At 34.8% G+C, this 24,668-nt stretch overlaps 1 protein-coding gene across 1 annotated transcript in view; it reads right to left on the bottom strand.

The window, feature by feature from the left end:
* Positions 1 to 24,668, bottom strand: part of MAN1A2 (mannosidase alpha class 1A member 2) — a 160,214-nt gene that overhangs the window by 26,865 nt on the left and 108,681 nt on the right. Inside the window, exons 9-11 of the mRNA XM_003806289.7 lie at positions 8,707 to 8,822; positions 4,989 to 5,208; positions 2,414 to 2,586 (exon numbers count right to left, since the gene is read on the bottom strand). Coding sequence (XP_003806337.3) covers positions 2,414 to 2,586; positions 4,989 to 5,208; positions 8,707 to 8,822 — 509 coding nt within the window. The remainder of the gene's footprint in view (positions 1 to 2,413; positions 2,587 to 4,988; positions 5,209 to 8,706; positions 8,823 to 24,668) is intronic.

Below are 24,668 nucleotides of genomic sequence, written 5' to 3'. Positions count from 1 at the left end.
GCTTATGCAGGTACAGCACAGTCCAGAATTCAACCAATCATGAAAAGTGGAAAGCACATGTGGTAGTTTTGTTTTTCTATTCTACCTAACCCTGCGAGGTCATCCAATGAAGGCATGGTTACTTAACTAACCATCGCTGTCTGCCATGGCTTGTTGTTCCTAGTCTTGCTACTTTTCTTACTCTTCTGGGCTTCTCCTTCCTATGAAAAGCTAATTAACATTAAAAAGGTGTTTATTTAATCAATCTGCTCATTTTATAGCTCCATTTTGATTATAACTAAATTTAAGGGGGTTTGGTGCTTTTCTCTAATATATTCTAAAGAAATTTTGGATACAAGAGTTTTTAAGTACTTTTCTTCACAATAATCATGTGTCTTCACCACCATATGAACTATCAAAATGGTTTAAGAATAATAAGAAAGTAGTGGGGAGGCATGACTAATCTTTAGGACATTTAAAGTCATGAGGGCAAGTTTGGAAGTTTGAATATGTAAATAGAATAGCTAAGGCTACAGAAGACACGCTATACTGCTATTCTGCCTCACCCAGCCTTCCCTTTGCTTTCTTCGCACCCAAGAGGAGAGGCCAATGGTGATGCATGAGCAAATATTATTTAAGATATGACACTGCCTCTTTTGCCTCCATTCCTCCCTCTTCTCATCACTTCCACTGCACACTTTTGAAACTTGAATTTAGAGTATAACTACTCTAGTTCTTGTTCTTGACCGATTATACATTGAGTTTGTGTTTGTGCATATAGGCTACAAAAGCAAAATTCTACCTCCTATAATTCAAATTTAGACAGACATGGGCTAAAGTTTGACCCTGTCACACCTCTCCTTAACAGACAAAAGTAGGGCCATACTTGAAGAAAGCACACAGGAAAAAAGGACATTAGGAAAAGGATGAATTATCCTAAAGTATTCCTCAATGACAAAAAGTGCTTCTGCCACCACTTTCCACTCCTCACATGATTCAGACATATCCCCCTCATTCCTCTAAATAAGGAGCATTAAATATCAGGGGACATTCAAGTGAAACAGATGCATTATATGATTATTGTACCTATTTCCCTTACATAAAAGATTGCTTAATTTACGGAAGCATTAGTAAGCTACTGCTAACAATAGAAGTGTGTGTGTATTCTATTCCCAAACCACTGTGGCAATAGTTTGGCTGTCTTCTCAACTGTGGCAGCACTCTCCTACACAGAGAATTTCACTAGTAGCTGTGCTCCCAATTCTGGAGCCAAGGGGCCAAGGAAAAGCAGCATCAATAAATGCTGCATCTGTTCCTGTCCTGTGTAACCACTTGTTTCCATTAATATCCTCTTATTGTTAGAGTCCAGGAGGACTATCTAGGTCTGAATGACAGGTGAAAAATAAGTGTACTCCCCTTAGTTCAAGATCTCACATTATTCCTAGGTTATGGCTGTGGTCTCCCAAACCCACCAATTTGTGGATTACAATCAGATCCTTTTGCTTTGTTACTCCCCACTGAAAAAAGCCTTCAGGAGTTCCTTCCCCCTTATAAAACATTTAGCAGTTCTGTAAGGAATTCTCAAAAGTCAAGGAGCTTTTGCAGGTAGAAGATGCTAAGGAAAAAAGAAAAGTAAGATCTGAAGGGCTTCTTGGATAAGCAAAGAACTTTCTGTTACCATTTCCCATATGACAGCACTTAACGCAGTAGCTGACAGAAGTAACTAAGAGAGTGTGTATTACGGGGAGGGAGTTGTGCACACGTCTTATTTCCTGAACAACTAAGAACCTTTGATTTGGTGTGTAAGGCTGTCTACATAATGGCTCCAATCTTCTCTCCCACTTTGCCACTGTGAAACGTTCTCTTTACATAAATTGGTATACATCTTGCCTTAAAACATATCTTATACATTCCTGTCTGGGCAATTTACCAGCACTACTGACCTCATTTGGGATGTCCTTAGTCATTCTATCTAGATTGTAAGTTTAAGTTAAACAATTTGAATACGAATCGTCACCATAATTAGTGTTATTTATCACAATTAGTAAATCTCAAAGAATAAAACAACCCCTTACCCCAGGAATAAGCTATACTTTCATAAAAGACTAATAGTTTTTTCCTCCCTAGGTACTGATAGCTATGGATTCCCTGAAAGACTTTAAGAGTAAACCACTTGCTTCCTTTACTTAACTAACCATTAAAAATTCCTCCTTTGAAATATATGTATTTATATATTTTTAATATATTTTAATATACATCGTAAGATTTATTTCTACTGCCCAGAAACTTAAATTGACTAAGAGTTTCTTCATCAGATAAATAAAAACTGCCCTACAGATACTAAAAATGAGGTAACATGGGTGAGGGTACGTGGCATCATAGGAGGGCATGAGTTAACACTCTTGCAGGTAAAATGGAGTATTGGCTTATTTACCAGTGCTGCTTCCCAGCCCCACTGCCTGTATCTTGGATCGTGAGTGAATCGCCATAGGTACCAATAGGTTTCAATTACTTCTGGACGGAGGATATAATACTTTTCAGCCTGCCGGACAGCCACAGCCTCCACTGCACCATCAAACTTGAATGATTCAGGACCTAGCTTTAATGCTGTAACATGACAAAAGAAATAACTGAGCAAAATAAACCATTTAAGTTTGTTTGCAAGGACTTCTTTCTTCCCTGAAAGAATAGAATATGAAGTAATTTTTGTTGTCTATTTTTATTGTTGCTGTTTGCACTCAGTGCAAAATGAGTCATTTTAAAAGATCCACATTTGGTTTTCTTAAAATAGACTTATAAACATTCCTGTTATTCTAACATAAAATGTTTCTCAGAATAATGTGTATCAACATACTGCTAAATCTAATTCTACCAAAAAGAGTCTAGTAATCTTTTGGAAACAAATGCAAACTAGACATCTGCACATCATACAGTCCATTGTGGTCTAAAATAAAAGTATATAGATAATGACACTGTGTGGATTTTTTTTTAAAGGCAAGGTAATTTTAAAGACATTTTGCCATAATACACACATATAAGAAAACATTTTAGAGCTTAGATTATGAATTGATTTAGTTGTAGATAATTACAGTATATATTTAGCTGGAATAACTACTAAGGAAAAATGAATGGATATTTTAAAATATGGTGGCCAAAAATTATAGCACAGCTATAAGAAAACACAGCAGAGGATATAATAACCTGCTGGAAAGTTAGCAAAACTAGGATTGTACTTTTTAATTAAAGGATCTAAATTGAGATTAAAGACAAGTAAAAACAACAGAAGACTTGAAAATACAGGACACAAATCAAATAATCATTTTTTGGTTTACCATAACAAAGAGGGTCATGGGTTCATCAACTTGCAATGTGAAAATGACAATCAGAACAAGAATCAGCATCAGCAATGTCATTATGAAACATTAAAATCAGAAATATAAGGAAATCCTTTCAAACTCTGGTACACTATGAATTTCTGAAAAGCAGGGAATGTATCTTGTTCATACTTTAACCTATAAGCATCTAGCATAATACTTGGCATATAATGGCTGTTCCCTGTTTCATGGAGTAAATATTTAATTATAGTAACTATGATATACCATATTTTAGAATGTATGCTATATGCAATTCAATTATTTTAGGTCTATTATTTGATTTTTGGTCAAAATCTGCAAAATAACAATCCTTATTCTCATGGATCCTAATATAAAATTGAATATCCATCCTGGTCCTCAATGTTTTACTAATTTTAGCTATATTTTAAGGCATAATTGGCATTCTGTATCAACACGATAATTTAATTTAGCCTCTATTTCGAACTCAGATCACTGCCATTATATGTATTATACACCAACACTTAAACTACCCTAAAATAACACTACTTCACCGTCCTCTTGACTTATATTATTTCAAGAAATGGAGCCCTTATTTAGTTAATGCGAGAACTGAAGAATCAATTTTGCCATAAGTTTAATTCCTTACTGTATAAAAATAACTTGACAGATTTATGAACTAGCATAAATTTTAGGTCAATCATATTTGTTTCACGGTATCTGATGATAAATTAACCCTAAAACAGAAATTCTTATTTAATAAAATCAACAATTCAACTTCCGAAATCAAATAGAAATTTCTAGTTTTTTGGCTTTCAGGGAGCTCATTATCTATTACTTCATATAGAAACTCACGTTTTTAAAGCCAGAGAAAACCTTGGAAGGTCTAGTCCAGTGTTTTTCAGCCCCCTTTTCATTATTGCACCCCTAAGAAACCTTTTGTCTTTTTTAAAAAAGCCTAATTGCCTTCTCCCTCCACAAAATTTTAATACCAAATACATACTGTGTATCTATTTATGACTATATGTATATCTGTGCTTTATACATAAAGAGAGTAAAAATTTTCTCAGCCCCAACCAAAACAATTTTTGTCACCATTTAGGATTCATCTCCCTTTCCAAGTAAGGACACTGAAGTTCAGAAAATATTTGCCCAATGCAATGTCAGAGGATCTTTTTAGTTAAAGCCATAAACAATTCCAAAAACTACTGGTGAACTAATTGAAAAACTACTAGTTAGCCAGATACCAATAAAGATAAATATTGTTATCTTTTGGTTATTCTTCTTATCACAAGAGGATAGGCAAGGCAATATAACTGAAATCAGTCAATTTTATGTTCTTTTAAGTAACTGTTTTTATAGAAGCTGAAATGGCAAAAATAGATTCTTATATTAAAATAGTTATTCCATATATTCCCAAATACTCCACGATTCTTGTCTTTAAAACAATTACTTCAAAATCTTTAACAGAAACAGCAGCAGAATTCAGAATTTAAAAAATAATGCAGAGACACATTTCCAGAATTAAAATTCAAGTTCTTAAGAAAATGATTTGCCTTGTTGGTGTAAACTATTTGGAAGTAAAAAGTGCCTATATATTCTCCTTCTTATTGCTGAGCACATTTTTAACTTAGAGATTATTTTAGACTATATAATTAGCCTTATTAATATTCTTACCAGTTCTGTCATATGACTCATGACAAGTACGTGCAATTTCTGCCCCTAGCTCTAAATAATGACCAGCTTTATCTGCTCTGGAACCATCTGCTCCTAGTGCAAACATTCCCCCAGCAAAGCAGGCCAAATGCCCCATCTTTTTTTCCAAGTGCCCATTCTTCCATTCTCCAATAAAGGTAAGACCTCCACGAGACTTCTTAATAAGATGTTTTTCTATAGCCTATAGGAAAGAAAAGATATTCAAAATTTTAGATGCAAACTATTAGTGTTCAAACTTACTATATCCTTCTGGCCATTATAAAACCTGGGTAATATGATAGTCTATAAAGTAGTAACTTTCCCAAACTGAGACTTAATTAACAGCAAGTGTTGGAGTGGGTGATCAAATTGCATATAATCTGGAACCAATACCTGAATCACTACCATAATAAGACAGAGTGGAAGAGGAGAGACTTGGCCTAAAGATTACCTTCTACATAATATTATCTTTAGTCCCTTACTTCTCAAATTTAGGCATTTGTTTTGGATGCTTTGTCATGGATAAGAGAAGCCATATTATAAACACTGTCTACCCTACTGGAATATACATTTTTCTCAAAAGATGTAGGAATGGTGAGAGAAAGAGTCTATATTAAACTTGAGTATATCAGAGTATAACAATCACATTTCAGTTTTAAAATGAGATTTTCAAGAGCTTTGCTCCTTTGGAATATGTTCTTAGACTTTGCTGAGATGAGCTATTTTCTACCTTTAGAGGTATTTCTATGGAAAAGTATAAGCAATGGCCATTAACTCAGTTTTCTTTAGTAGAAACTATTATACATGATTAGTGGTTAACTTTTCCTTCTGACAAAAAGGAGTATTTTTACTGTCAGTTGTTCTCTGACAAGTTTAGTAACAATCAGCCTTGGAAAATTTTACTCTGTATTCTCCATAATTAATGTGAGTTTAACAGAACTGGAGTGACTATGCCTTACTCATCACCTGTATTCCAGAAGGCATATAATGTAGTGTGCACTCAATACATGTTTAATTATTAAGTAATTTTATAAATGAATGGTGCTCTTAGATAATTGTATTTGATGTTGGGGAATGAGAGGTGGCTGATAACCAAAATGATAATTATCTTTGGATTATAAGTTTTTGTCATTGTTTTAACCATAGTACTCTGAAGCACAAAAAGATTAGTTTTTTGAGTATGGGGTGGTATTTTTCATCTTTTTGAACCTCATGATAGTACCATGTTTTCCACATATAAGGTATTCCAAAAACGCCTAAAGATGGTATCCATATGTTTGTCATTTCTGTTCATTATAACCTAAATCTTACCATCTTACAATTAAAAGATATCCAAGCATATCCACCTGGACTTACTAGAACTAAAGTAAAAGGCAGTCAGTTAGGGCTTTTTACCAATAATTTTAAAAGAAAGTAGAAACAAAGGATATGGGTATCTGTAAGGACAGGGGAAGGTAGGATGGGTATGGAATAATTTAAGTAAAATAGCTCAGAAAGACAAAGTTTAAAAATAATGTATTTCAAATTACAATGAGTCTTAAGTGGTCATTCCTATCTCTTTCATACATTCCATATGTCATTTATTTTATAATACGCTAATAGAATAGTTTTTGAAAATAATTAACACTGCAAAGACTGCATACTTGAGATCATGTCTCAAAGTGAAAGCTGATCAACTGTTATTAAAAAACATTTATTAGGTACCTATTCTTGATTTAATAAACTAATAAAACTAATAAAAACAGGGAAAAGAAAGCAAGTACAGAAATATTTGCAAGATACATAACATATAGCAGATGATTCATGAAAAACAGTGTGAATTTATAAGGTTAACTTTCAAAGCAGTTATCATGCCTTTCAAAGCATGTATAATTTAAAAAAAATGACAAATACAATTTTTTTCCTTTGGAAAAAATTAAGCAAAAGTCAAAATAGTTTTAAAGAAAATTACAAGAAAACAGACAAAATTAATTTATTACATGGTATATGATATATCACATGTTCTCAAATATAATATTAAATATATTCATGCATTTATCAAATACTACGGAATACTTATTATGTTTCAAGTATCGTGCTAGGTGCTGAGATAATGATAAATAAATTAGTCTCTGCCCTCAAAGGAGGCCACAGTCTAGTGGGAATTACTAAGAGCTATTTTCAACAATATGGTTCTAAGAATATTAAATTCTTCCCAGATAATAACCCATCTTGGATCATACAACTTTCTACGTTTAAATTTTAATAAAAGAGAATAAAGTTCTCCTACTAAAATTTATATTCTTGGTTGTACCTTTAGTTCAATTTATTATTTAACACAATATCTCAATAAACACTTGTTGAGTACCTATAATGGGCAAAACACTGTGAGCCACATATTAAGTTCAACTCCTGTGCATTTTTTAAAAACAATTGTAACAAATTATGTGCCTGAACAGTAGGGATATAAAATGGATAAGATTCTTGGTTTAATGAAAAAAACAAACCAAACAGAAATTATAACTCTGACAACTAATTACTGACTACATCAGCAGAGTTGTTATATACAAAATATACAACTTTTAAAAAATAACTAAAATTGTTAAGTGGGTATCAGTTTATAATAGAGCAGGAAGCTAATAACCTGCTAAACACACTTAACACACTTTTGACTTACTTTTCTATTTCACAGTTTTTTCTTAGAAATACTCCATATAAATTCTTCCTAGAATGAATCTTGTTCCAATTATAAACTGTCACAATATCATGGTATGAAGTCGTTTAAATATGAAACAATATAATACAGTGGTTAAAAGCACTGGCTCCGCAGCCAGACTGTTCAGTTCCACGCCCCATCAATTACCAGCAATGCAACCTTCAGCAAGTTACTTTAACTTCATTGTTCCTTAAGGTCCTCATGTGTAAAATGGTGATAATGATTAAATGATCTCATATATGTAAGAAGGGTTAGAACAGTGCCTGGCACGTAGAAAATACTATATAAGTGTGTTGTCATTATTTAAGTATTTACCCATAAGGCTCTCAATGTGTAGATTCAAGGGTTCATTTGAAAGAAAAATGTTTATGAAAATGTATATAAAGTCAGAAGTTTTTCCAGTCTCTGTAAACATTAACTAAAAGTAAATAAAATCAATTTTCATGAATACACTAAAATAAATTCTTATTTTATTTTATTTATTGTTGACATGGAGTCTCGCTCTGTCACCCAGGCTGGAGTGCAATGATGAGATCTCAGCTCACTGCAACCTCTGCCTTCCAGGTTCAAGCGATTCTACTGCCGCAGCCTCCCAAGTAGCTGGGACTACAGGCATGCACCACCATGCCCAGCTAATTTTTGTATTTTTAGTAGAGATGGGTTTTCACCATGTTGGCCAGGCTGGTCTTGAACTCCCGACCTCAAGTGATCTGCCTACCACAGCCTCCCAAAGTGCTGAGATTACAGGCGTGAGCCACTGCACCTGGACTACAATAAATTCTTTCTTCAAAAATTTCTTTAAAAATGTCACAAATAAAAGAAGACTTAATATGAGGCTTTTCTATTAAAATAGTAACAAACTCTATAGTGAATGCATATAATAAAATGCTTGTATGTATTTACTGAATGTCTATAATAAAATGGTTATAAGATATTCATCTAGTCACTACAAAATACACTGTACATTCAATCCATTAAGTAGAAAAATGTTCTGGAAATAATCACCTCAATAGCATCATCATACATCTTTCTTGCCTCATGGTCTGTTTTATCTGACATCAACCATGCTTTCAGTAAGTATTCATAAAAACTGTCTCCCAGGCCACCGACAGATGTATGATCTGTAACAAAGGAGAAAACAGAAGGATAGAGGTAAAGGGAAGGGAAGACAAGACAAATAAAGTAACATTTTCAATTATAATGACTATGTTAGAGGTCAATAATTTTAAAATTACATTGACAACCCTATTTCCAACATACTTCAAATTTAGTCCCATAAGTAATCACACATAATCACTTTCCTCTATATGTGTATCCAATTTGCTAGAAAATCTTTTTTCTCTGGATGTGGTGCTTCACATACTTAGTAGTCTTTTTCTTGAATTAGTTTGTTCACTGTCATAGAGCCAAACTTTTCCAGAATTGATAATTACCTTTTATATATTAATAGCTTTAAATAAATAAGTTATGTCTAAATATGAAAGCTCAACTTAAAGCTGATGTTAAGCAAAAAGAGCTCACTCTTAGACATGTTCCTATACAATGGTTAATGGTAATTCCTAAGCCAAAGATAATAAATTAAAATACATCTACAAAAAGAAAAAAAGTCCAAGAATTCCTTTATAATATCACCTTGTATAACATAAGTAGCTGTTGACTTGCTCCCCTTGATTACTATTCATACAAATTTTAGTACACACAGGCATACCTCAGAGATACTGCAAGTTTGTTTCCAGACTACTGCAATGTAGCAAATATTGCAACAAAGTGAGTCACACAAACTTTTTGGTTTCCCAGTAGGAATAAAAGTTGTGTTGACAGCACTATGTTTAAATAAACAATGTTCAAATCTTAATTTTAAAAATACTTTATTGCTAAAAATGCAAATGATCTGAGGCTTTCAGCAAGTCATACTCTTTTTTGATGGTGGAGGGTCTTGCCTTGATGATGATGGTTGCTGACTGATCAGGGTGGTGGCTGCTGAAGGCTGGGGTGGCTGGGGCAATTTCTTAAAATGAGACAACAATAAAGTCTGCTGTATTGATTGATTCTTCCTGTTTGATTTCTCTGCAAGACGAAAGATCTCTCTGTAGCTTGTGGTGCTGTTTGATAGCATTTTGTCCACAGTAAAAATTCTTTCAAACTTGGAGGCCACTCTCATATCCTGACACTGCTGCATCAACTAAGTTTACGTAGTATTCTAAATCCTTATTGTCATTTCAACAATGTTCACAGCTTCTTCACCAGGAGTAGATTCCATCTCAAGAAACCACTTTCTCTGCTCATCTGTAAGAAGCAACTCCTCATCCATTCAAGTCTTATCATAAGACTGCAGTAACTCAGTCCTATCTTCAGGCCCCACTTCTAATTCTGGTTCTCTTGCTATTTCCACCACAGCTACAGTTACTTCCTCCACTTGAGTTTGAACCCCTCAAAATCACCCATGAGGACTGGAATCACATTCTTCCAAACTCCTGTTAATGTTGATACTTTGACCTCCTCCCATGAATCACAAATGTTCTTAATGGTATCTAGAATAGTGACTCCTTTCCCGAAGGTTTTCCATTTACTTTGCTGAGATCTGTCAGAGGAATCACTATATATGGCAGCTATAGCCTTACAAAATGCAATCCTTAAATAAGACTTGAGAGTCTGAAGCACTCTTTGACCCATGGGCTACAGAATGGATGTTGTTAGCAGGCATGAAACCAACATTAATCTCCTTGGGCATCTTCACTGCATAAAATGGGTGACCAGGTGCATTGTCAATGAGCAGTAATATTTTGAAAGAGATCTTTTTTGCTTAGCAGTTCTCAACAGTGTGCTTAAAATATTCAGTAAACTCTGCCATCAACAGATGTGCTCTCAACTGAACTTCGTTGTTCCATTTACAGACCACACAGGGAGTAGATGTAGCAAAATTCTTAGAGGCCCTAGGATTTTCAGAATGGTAAATGAGCACTGGCTTCAAATTAAAATCAACAGCTGCATTAGCCCCCAACAAGAGTCAGCCTGTCCTTGAAAGCCAAGCATTGACTTCTCTTCCTCTATGAGATGGCATCTTCTTCCAGTAGAAACCTGTTCCATCTACATTGAAAATCTGTTGTTTAGTGTAGCTGCCTTCATCAATTAACTTAGTTAGATCTTCTGGAAAAAAAAAAATCTTCTGGATCACTTGCTGCAGTTTTTCCATCAGCATTTGCTGCTTCACCTGTCACCTTTATGTTTTGGAGGCAGCTTCCTTCTTTAAACCTCATAAACCAACTTCTGTAAGCCTCAAACTCTTCTCCTACAGCTTCCTCACCTCTCTTAGCATTCACAGAATTGAAGAGAGCTAGAGCCTTGCTCTGGATGATGCTTTGGCTTCAGGGAATGTTGTAGCTGGTTTGGTCTTCTACCCAGACCATTCAGACTTTTCCCATGCCTGCAATATGGCTATTTTGTTTTCTCATTATTCATGTGTTCACTGGCACAGCATTTTTAATTTCCTTCAAGAACTTTTCCTTTCCTTTCACAATCTGCCTAACTGGTGCAAGAGGCTTAGCCTTTGGCCTCTCTTGGCTTTTGACATGCCTTCCTCACTAAGCTTAATTACATCTAGCTTTTGATGTAAAGTGAGAGACATATGACTCTTTTACTTGGAATATTTAGAGGCCATTGAAAGATTAATATTGATGCATACTAGGTGTACATTATAGGGTTATTAATTGGCCTTATATTAATATTGCTGTCTTTCAAAGAATAGGGAGGCCAAAGGAGAGAGACAGGGAAATGGCTAGTTGGTAGAGCAGTCAGAACACACACAACATAATTTATTAAGTTTGTCATTTTCTATGGGTGATGTTCATGCTGCCCAAAACAAACACAATAATAATATCAAAGACCACTGATTACGGATCACTATAACATACATAATACTAAGGAAAAAATTTGAAATATTGCGAGAATTACCAAAATGTGACCCAGAGACACAAAGCGAACACATGCTGTCAAAAAAATGATGCTGACAGATTTGCTCAGCACAGGGTAATCACAAATCTGCAATTTGCAAACACACACACACACCAAACCCTGCAATATCTGTGAAGTGCAGTAAAGCAAAGCATATAGCTAAGCATATAAACATATGGGTATGCCTATATTTGTTTGTCCTAGATATATTCTTACTTCATCCCACCTATACTTTTAAACCTATCCAATTTGACACTACAGCTCCCAAGGCAACCCCACTCCTTTATCCTGGATTTTCTACAAACCCTGCCCTATATCCTTGAACTCTGCTTCAAAACTGACATCCTCCTCTCTGCATTAAAAAAAAAAAAAAGTACATTTCTTATAACCCTCATTCATTCATACAGTAATATCCCTGGTTTTTAAATTGGTGAGGAAAAGACAGATTATTCAGTGATTTATGGCAAAAAATTGGCTATCCATTATGGGAAAGAAAAAGCATACTAATATTCATATATTTAGCTCACAAAATACATTTGTGGATGATTAATGATTTAAAAGTAAAATGCAAAAGAATAAGTTTCCAGAACAAAATATAAGGACATATCTGGTCTTCCTAAGTAAATGATCTTAAGCGAAATACAAAATGAAGGAGTCATAAAGGAAAAATGGATAGCTTCGTAAGTTAAAGCCAAAAGACAAATAAATCTAAAAGACTAGAAATTGGAGAAGAAATTTGCAACATACATAACAAGAAAAGGATTACTCTCATAAACGACGACTCCTGACAAATAAGGAAAATTAAAATAGGGTACACACAACAAAAAAAGAAACATCAATTTATAATTAACATAAGAAAGGATGCCCAATTTCACTAGTGATCAGAAAAAGGCAAATTAAAACAGTGAGATTCCATTTTTGTCCTTTAGATCAGTGAACATTTTAAAAGACTGATAATATCCAATGTTGGCAAGATTATGGTTCCCAGTTGTTGAAACTGAAGGACAATTTTGCAGAAGCTAACAAAATTTAACCTAGGAATTGTAGTTCTGGAATTATCCTATAACAATATTTGCAGAAATATACAAATATAGATGTAAAAAAACTTAATCAGAATTATTTTCATTAATAAAAAACTAAAGATAACCTGAAATGTTTAGGGAGGAGGCTAAGTTATGATATAAACATACTATGGAGGACTGCACAATCATTAAAGAGAATCAGGGTGAATCTATAATCCGACACTAAAAGATATCTATTATATGCTGTTGAGTGGGCAGAAGGAGCAAATTTCAGAATTATCTATATAGTTTGATACTTCTCAAAATGTGTTTTTAAAGAATGTTGGTGTATACATAGAAAAGATTTGATCTCAAACTCCTGGGCTAAGCGATGCTCTAAGGAAGGAGCCCTTCAATTTTAACTTTAGACACTTACAATTATCTAAATACATGTAACTTATATAATTAAAAATCATCTTTCATTGTAGAAAGTAATAAATGGGGGAAAAAAGCTATCTTTCACCTTAAGCAGTATGTCTGCTAATATTCCCATAATTCACTTTTACCTCATCTCAAATGCTACTACTTCTCACTTCTTTTTTTAATTTAATGCTAAGTGTATAATTTTGATGTTTACACATGTATATACCAACAAAGCCACAACCAAGATAAAACTATAGTACATTTCTGGCATCATAAAAGTTTTCCTCATGTGGCCTTCACAGTCAATACCTAATGATACCATTTTTTTCTAATTTCTATTATCACCATAAATTTGTTTTGCCAGGTTTTGAACACTATATAAAATGGCCATTTGCAGCCGGGTATGGTGGCTCACGCCTGCAATCCCAGCACTTTGGGAGGCCGAGGTGATCAGATCACTTGAGGTCAGGAGTTCCATACCAGCCTGGCCAACATGGTGAAACCCCATCTCTACTAAAAATACAAAAATTAGCCAGGCATGGTGGTGCACCCCTGTAATCCCAGCTACTTGGGAGGCTGAGGCATGAGAATACCTTGAACCCAGGAGGCAGAAGTTGCAACACTGCACTCCAGCCTGGGCAATAAAGTGAGACTCTGTCTCAAGAAAAAAAAAAGCCATTTGCTTTCAACTAAGATTAATGATATTCTTTATTTTCCATCTAAATATCTAAAAGGACACCTCTGCTTTATGAAAGCTTCCTGAATGTCGAACATTAAGTGGCTGGGTATTACAGAAGTCACTTGGAGGAGTAGAAGACAGGGCAATAATAAGATGTCTTATTCTACATTTCAGATAGAACAAGAAATTCACAATTAAATTTTGAATAGCTTTCCATACTCATCATACTTACATTAATAATTTTATAATGATGGTAATATATGATGGATTTATACAATAGATTATAGTTAGAAGCTAAATTAATTCTAACAAATTGACACATTTTATAATCACAAAAAAATCATAAAAGTTAACACATAACTTGTAAAATATTAAAACAATACAGAAATGAATAGAGTAGATAGGGAGAGTCCCTTATACTTAATGGGCATTTGGGATGGGGTAAAGGTTAGTGGTACCTTTTCGGCACATTTTTTGGTAATGAACAAGAGAGCAGTGATTTTACATTTTAACTATTTTAAAATATGTATATATCAAAACAACTATGACAAAATATTCCCATCAATATTACAACCTCTATTTTGCGGTTATGTTAAAATGTCTTGACTCATTCAGTGACGCTACCATCTTATCAGCTGCCCAGTCTTTTCTTAGACATCAACTGCGTAAAATCATGCTACATTTTAGTTGTCCTTATGTTTTAACAATGACTTTCTTGTATAGCTTTTAGTTTTCTCCAGATTTTCTAACTGGTTTCCTATTGTCTCCCATCACTTTCCCTAATCATTTATTGTATCCTAGCCTATCAACCATGTTACTTATACTTGAGTCACCCCTCCCTCCTTACTCCGCTAGAGACCTTCCTCCCAATCTGGTCATTTTCTAGGGATACTCCACAGCTGTCATCTTGCCACTTCTCTTTTCTTGCTTTCCAGAGTTATGCCTATTGCTTCTTCAGTGCTAAGTCTTTGTCTACACCTGTTTTACTGAATCACATTCTGAACTAACTTCCCACAAAAGTGTGTGGGATGCAAACCCTTTCATCCGAAAATGTCATTGCTATGCTCTCTCACTTAATTTTATTTCATACGGGTATCAAATTTAAGGTTGGAAATAATTTTCCCCCAGAGCTTCTTGAAAGTACCATTCCAATACCTTCTAACATCCAGTATAATTGATAAGAAATCTGATGTTATTTTTAATAGGCTTAATATGTTCCCAATCTTACTTCCTCACACTCAGCTCTCTTCTCCAAGGTTTAGAATCTTCACTTAAACACTGATTAAATTTAGGTATAGTCTTTTTTTTATTTGTTTGTTCTTACAGTCATTGTGCTAGGTACAATGTGCTAGGTACAAACTAAAGATCAGTATCTTTCAGCTCTGGGAAAAATCTTTTCTACTATTTCTTTGATATTTTCTGTACTCCACTTTCTCAGTTATCTCCTCTGAAATGCTCATTAATTGGAAACTGAACCTCCTGGACTGAGTTTCTATTATTTTCTCTCAAATTTTAGTCTTTTATTCTCCCTGTATATTCCAGGAACTTTATTAAATCAATTTTATCTTTAGTCTCTTCACTGAAGCTTTAATGTCAGCAATCATACTTTTAATCTGAACTCTTTTTTCATTCTCTAATTGCTTCCTTTTCATAGCATCCTATTTTTACTCTATGAATATAACTTCTCCGAGTTATTTGACTAAAATGGAGAATTAAAAATGTTTATAGAATTGTCTGTCTCCTGTGGGATCCCTTTTTTGACTATATTTTTTACTGTGAAATTTAACATGTATACAGAAAAGCATATAAAACATAAATGTTCTCCTTATTATACAGAATACTTGTATAACCCACAGTCAGAACAATACCTTCCATGTATCCCACAAAATCATAATTCCCACCCACCAAAAAAGTAACCAATATCTTAACTTTTGGGGTAACTACTTCTTTGAATTTTTAATACATTTACCATCTGATACCCTCTCCCAATTACTATGAGCTTATTTTGCCTATTGGTATATTTAATATATTAATTAAATGTAACCGTATTGTCATGTCCAGCTTCTATAGCTCAAGATTCAACCATGTTGTTATATGTAACTATGTATCATTTATTTGCATTTCTGTATGATATCCCACTGTAGTAGTCAACCATTATTTAATTATCCGTGCTTAAGAATAAAGTTCTGGGTAGCTAGTGTGGGTTTCCTCTACTGAATAGCAGGTGTTCCTCCACTGAGTAGACCTAATTGTCACTAATTCTATCCTCTGAGTGGGAATACTGACTGGCTGCTTTCTATGTAGAATACTTTGAGGAAGGATGGGCTAACTGGTAGGCTTTGTTTCAAAATCAGGAATGGATATTGCGGGACTGTGGACCTGGTTAAATTTCACAATGAAAGGAGACTTTATTTTGGGAAACTAACATCCATATTGAAAGCTTTAACTTTCCTCAATGAAATCATGTGATTTTTTTAAAAAGAGGGCTGTATAGTTATTCTAGTGGTAAATACCAGGGATGGAGGTGGAACATAAGGATTTCAGGTAGAGCCAATGTTCCATATAACGACCTTGAATAAATATCTGGTTTTTGCTGTACTTTGAATATATTTGTTTACCGGTATCTATTGTTTATGAACCCAAAATCTCTCTGGGATTCCATCAGTTATCTTTCCTGTAGTCCCTCTGTAGCCATTCCCAGCCACTCTATGTTCTGCAAATTTGTTGAAATATCTTGTCCATTATTACCTCCCCCTTGCCTTCAAATCTTTTTATTATTATGAGTTTATGCCTATTTATAAATATTTATCTACTTTCATTTCATTATGGTCTCAAGAAAGATGAATGGCCACAGTGGTGACATTATAGTTCAATCTTCTTCCATGAAGCAGAAGTACTACTATAACCTTATCAAGTTCACTACTTCTTTGATAACTGCAATTAGTTAATACTATACATGTTTAACTTCTTATTCCTCTGTCTCATAATCTGCTCCCATTGTTTGTCCTATCATGAATAAAAACCAAAGCACATGGAAGCTAAAGGAATCTTGGTTTAATCCCTGTATTTATTTATGATATGGAACTTGTAAGTTTATAACCACTTTGTTATTCAAGATGATTTTACATAGAAAACCTTTTTAAAATGTGTTGCACACAAAAACCTTTGAAAAATCATAAAACATTTAACCCTTGAACACAGATTTGAATTGCGTGGATCCACTTACACATGAATTTTTAAAAATAAATATATTGAAATTATCTTTAAGATTTGCAACAATGTGGAAAAACACATAGACAAGCCACATGGCCTAGAAATAGAGAAAATATTAAGAAAGAGTTGAGTGTGTCACGAATGAATAATATATGTGTAGATACTAGTCTATTTTACCATTTAGTATCATGAAATACATACAAATCTATTATAAAAAGTTAAAATGTATCAAAACTTACATATACACAGACATACATGGTGCCATTGATAGTCAAGAGAAATGTAAACAAATGTAAAGATGCAGTATTAAATCATAAATGTGTAAGATTTATTGCAGTACATACTTTACTACTGTAATAATTTCACAGACACCTCTTTTTGCTATGCAGTGAACTCAAGTGTTAAGAGCATCCACTTAAAACAACTTGTGACACTAAACATCTCCGTGTCTTCAGTAAATTGCATATTGCAGTAAAAAGTGATTTCTCATGGTTCTTGTGTATTTTTCATTGTTTGGCACAGTAGTGTAAACCTTCAAAAACACCATGGGACCCATATGAAGTGCCACTAGCAATCTGAAAGTGTTCCCAAGAAGCAGCGAAAAGTCATGATATTACAACAAAAAGTTGGACTGTTTGATTTGTACCGTAGATTGAGGTTTGCCACTGTAGTTGCCACCATTTGACACAGACTATTCATCTTGTAAACAGACAACATAAATTTACAACATCAATAAACACAGTACAGTACTGTGTATGTATTTTCTCTTGCTTATGATTTTCCTCATGACATTTTATTTTCTCTGGCTTACTTTAAAAATACAGTATATAATATATATAACATACAAAATATGCACTAGTTGACTATGTTATTGGTAAGACTTCTGGGTCAATGGTAGGCTATTAGTAGTTAACTTCTGGGGGAGTCAAAAGTTATATGTGAAGTTTTGATTACACAAGAGGTTGGTGACTCTAACCCCCCTGTGTTGTTCAAGGGTCAACTGTGGTTATACAATGATTATTTGTCAAGATGCTCTTAAAAGTTGATGCAAAATCCCACCCCATACCTGAAACACAAACCAATGATAAACTAGGTATTGATGGAACGCATCTCAAAATAATAAGAGCTATTTATGACAAACCCACAGCCAATAGCATACTGAATGGGCAAAAACTGGAAGCATTCCCTTTGAAAACTGGCACAAGACAAGGATGCCCTCTCTCACCACTCCTATTCAACATAGTGTTGGAAGTTCTGGCCAGGACAATCAGGCAAGAGAAAGACATAAAGGGGATTCAATTAGGAAATGAAGTCAAATTGTCCCTGTTTGCAGATGACATGATTGTATGTTTAGAAAACCCCATCGTCTCAGCCCAAAATCTCCTTAAGCTGATAAGCAACTTCAGCAAAGTCTCAGGATACAAAATCAATGTGCAAAAACCACAAGCATTTCTGTACACCACTAACAGACAAATTGAGACCCAAATCATGAGTGAACTCCCATTTGCAATTGCTACAAAGAGAATAAAATACCTAAGAATACAACTTACAAGGGATGTGAAGGACCTCTTCAAGGAGAACTACAAACCACTGCTCAACTAAATAAAAGAGGACACAAACAAATGGAAGAATATTCCATGCTCATTGATAGGAAGAATATTCCATGCTCATTGATAGGAAGAACCAATATCATGAAAATGGCCATACTGCCCAAAGTAATTTATAGATTCAATGCCATCTCCATCAAGCTACCAATGACTTTCTTCACAGAAATGGAAAAAACTACTTTAAAGTTCAAAGGAACCAAAAATGAGCCTGCATTGCCAAGACAACCCTAAGCAAAAAGAACAAAGCTGGAGACATCACGCTACCTGACTTCAAACTATACTATAAGGCTACAGTAACCAAAACAGCATGGTATTGGTACCAGAACAGATATATAGACCAATGGAACAGAAAGAGGCCTCAGAAATAACACCACACATCTACAACCATCTGACCTTTGACAAACCTGACAAAAACAAGAAATGGGGAAAGGATTCCCTATTTAATAAATGGTGCTGGGAAAACTGGCTAGCCATATGTAGAAAGCTAAAACTGGATGCCTTCCTTACATCTCATACAAAAATTAATTCAAGATAGATTAAAGACTTAAACCTAAGACCTAAAACCATAAAAACCCTAGAAGAAAACCTAGGCAGTACCATTCGGGATATAGGCATGGGAAGGACTTCATGACTAAAACACCAAAAGCAATGGCAACAAAAGCCAAAATAGACAAATGGGATCTAATTAAACTAAAGAAGTTCTGCATGGCAAAAGAAACTACCATCAGAGTGAACAGGCAACCTACAGAATGAGAGAAAAGTTTTGCAATCTACCCACCTGACAAGCGGCTAATATCCAGAATCTACAAATAACTGAAACAAATTTACAAGAAAAAAAACAACCCCATCAAAAAGTGGGCAAAGGATATGAACAGACACTTCTCAAAACAGTCTTCTTTTGAGACATATATATATGTCTGTATATGCAGCCAACAGACACATGAAAAAATGCTCATCATCACTGGTCATCAGAGAAATGCAAATCAAAACCACAATGAGATACCATCTCACGCAAGTTAGAATGGCAATCATTAAAAAGTCAGGAAACAACAGATGCTGTGGAGGATGTGGAAAAATAGGAACACTTTTACACTGTTGGTGGGAGTGTAAATTAGTTCAACCATTGTGGAAGACAGTGTCACAATTCCTCAGTGATCTAGAACTAGAATTACCAGTTGACCCAGCAATCCCATTACTGGGTATATACCCCAAGGATTATAAATCATGCTACTGTAAAGACATACGATGAGTTGTAAATGATGAGTTGATGGGTACAGCAAACCAACATGTCACATGTATACCTATGTATCAAACCTGCACGTGTGCACATGTACCCTAGAACATATATATATACCATTCTAAGCTAGTGGGCCATATAACAACAGGCCACAGGCTGGTCTCCCATAGTTTGCTAATTGCTGATTTGGATGTCACCAATATATAGGGCAAATTTTGTCATCCTGTAAAAAGAGATGAGGTTGGTGAGGCAAAATGGAAAGGGTTAGAAGAAAAATTTCTAGGAATATCAACATTTAAGAAGCTGTGTAAAGAACATGAAACAAATTTCCATCCTTTGAAACTGGACTGGCCTTGCATTTTGCTTTGTTTAACAGAATCTGGTAAAATGTAACAGTGTGCCAGTTTCAATCCTAAGCCTCAAGAAGCCTTGCATGCTCCACTTCTTTTTGTGGAACTGTCACTGCTATGTAAAAAGCATGGTATCTCCTGATAGATGATGAGACCACATGAAGCAGAGCTGAGTCCTCCCCAGTGGGGCCAAGCTAGCCTTCAGCCAACTTGTCATCTACCTGCAGACACATGAACAAACCCAGATAAGATAAGCAAAGCCCAAGCCAGATCAGCACAATCACTCAGGCAACCTGTTGATTCCAGAGAAATAAAAAATTGTTTTAAGCTACTAAATTTTAGAGGGGTTTGTTATACAGCAATACCTAGTACGTTGTCCTTTTTTTGGACTAGTCTATAGGACAGTAAGAGGGTCAAATTATTTTTAGTGAAGTGATGGGGAGCAGAGCCCAGAATGCAATGTATTGAGAAGTGAACAGAAGGCAAACAAGAAAAATAGACTATTCCTTTTTTTTTTTTAAATAGGCTTTACCAAGACATGAAGAAGAGGTACAGAATATTTGCCAGAAGGAATCTATGGCATTGAAAAACAGTTGAAGTAGAGAGAGGAACCTACTGGCTATGAGAAAGGAACCAAGAAGTTTAATATAGCATAAGTAAATGCAAACACCAAAAAAGAAAAAGTTCAAGAGTTGAGAGAAGATAGGATCCAGACAGAGCACAGGTCAATGGATAAATACTGGGCAGAACAGTGGATGCTGGATTCTCTGAGACTGGAGAAACAGAAGATCAAGTGGGCAAATAAATGAGTTGATAGGTAAAGAGATTTCTTGCAGAAGGATCTTTTCTTTCATCTTGACTTAGGTCATCTGGGTGGGGTTGAGGGAAAGGTGTAGGTAACGAACCATTAGGAACTCCTAGAGGAAGTGTTCTAAAAATTAAAGCAAAAAATCTAAGAGGATAGAATGGAGTGTGCAAAAAGCAATAATGAACAGAGGGATTAACTCTTTGAACCTCAAGTTCATGATAAGGCTAGGCAATGGGGTAGTGAAAGTACACAAGTTTTCATGTTGTTCAGAGGGAAGATACAGTAATGATTAAGTCTAGATGTTGTTAGAAAAAATATAAACAAGATATAAGTTAAAATTCAAGGGCAACTGTTAGAAAAAGATGGAAATATACATATATGCAAATACTCAAATGAGTAAAAAAATGAGGCAGCATGGGGTAGGATATTTTAAGAATGCCCAGTAAATAGGAAGAAAAATAACATAATAGGAATTGACTTTTTTTAAAAAAAGTGCTTCTGGCTAAAATAGAGTAATGGGTACTTGAGCTTAGCCTGAAACCTAAAACAACCAAAAACTTTGGACAAAATACATGAAACACTGGTTTTCAAGACAATGAACATCAGACAACAGAGGATAGTAATCGCTAAATGATGGAAAACAAACAAGGTGAGTCCCATTATTGCCTGTAAATTACTGCATCAAGAAAATTTTCAGGCAAAGGCACAGAGAGAAAAAATTAAGGCACAGACCTATGGACTCTCTAAGTTTCAGAAATAAGGCTGAGTCTGGAAAGACTGGGGAAGCTACAGTTTATAGGATAGTATACCAGAGAGAACAGATGTGCAAAGAAAGAGAACCCCAGAGATCTGCAAAGGATCTCCCTTGAGTATTAAGCAGAGTACTGAGCAGCACTTGCATGTGAAGAAACTAACTGAGACAATGGAAAGAACCACATGAAAGGACTGGTGGGAACACTGCCTGTGCTTACAAAGAGCCTACTGGGAACAGTGGATGTTCATACCAGCCAGACAAGAAAAATTCATAATTCACAGGACATTTAGTATAGTACTCAGGAAGATCTTGCCTCACTGAGCAATGCACCAGATTCACCTAAAAAATCCTAAAAGCAAAACAAGAAACAGGTCAAATTATTTCCAAGTAACTTAACTGTAACCCTAAGCAAAGTTCAAGAAGATTTCTAGGGATAAAAAAATATCCAGCACATAGAATCTAGTCAAAAATTACCAGGCATGCAGAGGCAAAAAAAAAAAAAAAAATAATGCACAATAAGAATAATGATTGAATCAAAATCAATCCCAAACTGATCAATTGATCAAACTGATCCAAAGCTCAACATCACTGATCATTAGAGAAATGCAAATCAAAACCACCATGAAAAACCATCTCACACCAGTCAGAATGATTATTAAAAAGTCAAAAAATAAAAAATGCTGGTGAGGTTACAGAGAAAAAGGGATGCTTTTATACTGGTGGTGGGAGTGTAAATTATTTCAACCATTGTGGAAGACAGTGTGGTGATTCCTTGAAGATCTAGAGGCAGAAATACCATTTGACCCAGTAATCCCTGTTACTGGATATATACCCAAAGGAATATAAATCATTCTATTATGAAGATATATGCAAGCTTATGTTCACTGCAGCACTATTCACAATGGCAAAGACATGGAATCAACCTAAATGCCCATTAATAATACACTGCATAAAGAAAATATGGTACATACACATCATGGAATACTATTCAGCCATAAAAAGGAACAAGATCATGTCCTTTGCAGGGACATGGCTGGAGCTGGAAGCCATTAGCCTCAGCAAACTAATACAGGAACAGAAAACCAAACACCATATGTTCTCACTTATAAGTGAGTGCAGAATGATGAGAACACATGGATACATGGGGGAACAACACACACTGGGGCCTGTTTGGAGGTATAGGGGGAGGGAGAGCATCAGGAAGAATACCTCATGGATGCTGGGCTTAATACCTAGGTGATAGGTTGATCTGTGCAGCAACCTACCATGGCACCCGTTTACCTATGTAACAAGCACATCCTGCACATGTAGCCCAGAATTTAAAATAAAAGTTGAAGAAGAAAAAAAAGAAAGAAAGAAAATGCAAAGGACCTAGAGAGCAAAAACGACTATTGAGAAAGAACAAATTTGGAAGGCTAACACTATTTGACTTCATTTATAATAAATCTACACTAATCAAAACAGGATGGTATACACTGTGTTGATTGTGTAGATTTAATAACAAACAGAATAGAGTCCAAAAATAAACATACACTTAAATGTACAACTGATTCTTAACAAAGCTGCAAAGGCAATGCAGTGAAAAAAGGAAAGCCTTTTCAACCAATGATGCTGAAATAATAGAATATTTATATGTAAAAAAAATAAACTTTGATCCCTATAGAAAAATCAACTCAAAATGTCTCACAGATGTAAATATAAAACCTGAATCTATAAACTTTTAGAAGAAAACATAGGAAGATATCTTTGTGTGCTTGGGTTAGGAGTGCTTGAGTTAGGCAAAGATTTCTTAGATATGACATAAAATATAATTCATAAAAAGCAAATTGGAAAAATGGACTTCCTAATTAGAATCTTCTGCTTTTCAACACTATTAAGAGAATTAAAAGATGGGGTGAAAATACCTTCCAAGAATATATCTGATATAGGAATTGTATCCAGAATATATACTGAAATCTCAAAACTCAACAATTAAGAAAATAATGTTTTTAATAGGCAGTAGACAAGAGATTTGATCAGATAATTCATCAAAGAAGATAAATGGATAGCAAAGAGTATATAAAAAAGATGTTCAACATCGTTAGTCATTTGGGAACTGCTAATTAAAACCAAAATGAGTTACCACTACACATCTATTAAAATGGCTAAAATTATAGTTCTCCTTGAAGAGGTCCTTCACATCCCTTGTAAGTTGGATTCCTAGGTATTTTATTCTCTTTGTAGCAATTGTGAATGGGAGTTCACTCATGATTTTGGCTGTCTATTATTGGTGTACAGAAATGCTTGTGATTTTTGCACATTGATTTTGTATCCTGAGACTTTGCTGAAGTTGCTTATCAGCTTAAGGAGATTTTGGGCTGAGGCGACGGGGTTTTCTAAACATACAATCATATCATCTGCAAACAGAGAATTTGACTTCCTCTCTTCCTATTTGAATGCCCTTTATTTCTTTCTCTTGCCTGACTGCCCTGGCCAGGACTTCCAGTACTATGTTGTATGGGAGTAGTGAGAGAGGGCATCCTTATCATCCTTATCTTGTGCCAGTTTTCAAAGGGAATGCTTCCAGTTTTTGCCCACTCAGTATATTAGCTGTGGGTTTGTCATAAATAGGTCTTATTATTTTGAGATACGTTCCATCATTATCTAGTTTATTGAGAGTTTTTAGCTTGAAGGAGTGTTGAATTTTGTCGAAGGCCTTTTCTGCGTCTATTGAGATAATCACGTGGTTTTTGTCATTGGTTCTGTTTATGTGATGGATTATGTTTATTGATTTGTGTATGCTGAACCAGCCTTGCATCCCAGGGATGAAGCCGACTTGATCATGGTGGATAAATTTTTTGATGTGCTGCTGGATTCGGTTTGCCAGTATTTTATTGAGGATTTTTGCATCGATGTTCATCAGGGATATTGGCCTGGAATTTTCTTTTTTTGTTGTGTCTCTGCC

The sequence above is a fragment of the Pan paniscus genome, chromosome 1 (assembly GCF_029289425.2).
Source record: "Pan paniscus chromosome 1, NHGRI_mPanPan1-v2.0_pri, whole genome shotgun sequence".
NCBI classification, from domain to species: Eukaryota; Metazoa; Chordata; class Mammalia; order Primates; family Hominidae; genus Pan; species Pan paniscus.
This window is presented reverse-complemented; position numbering and strand designations above follow the sequence as displayed.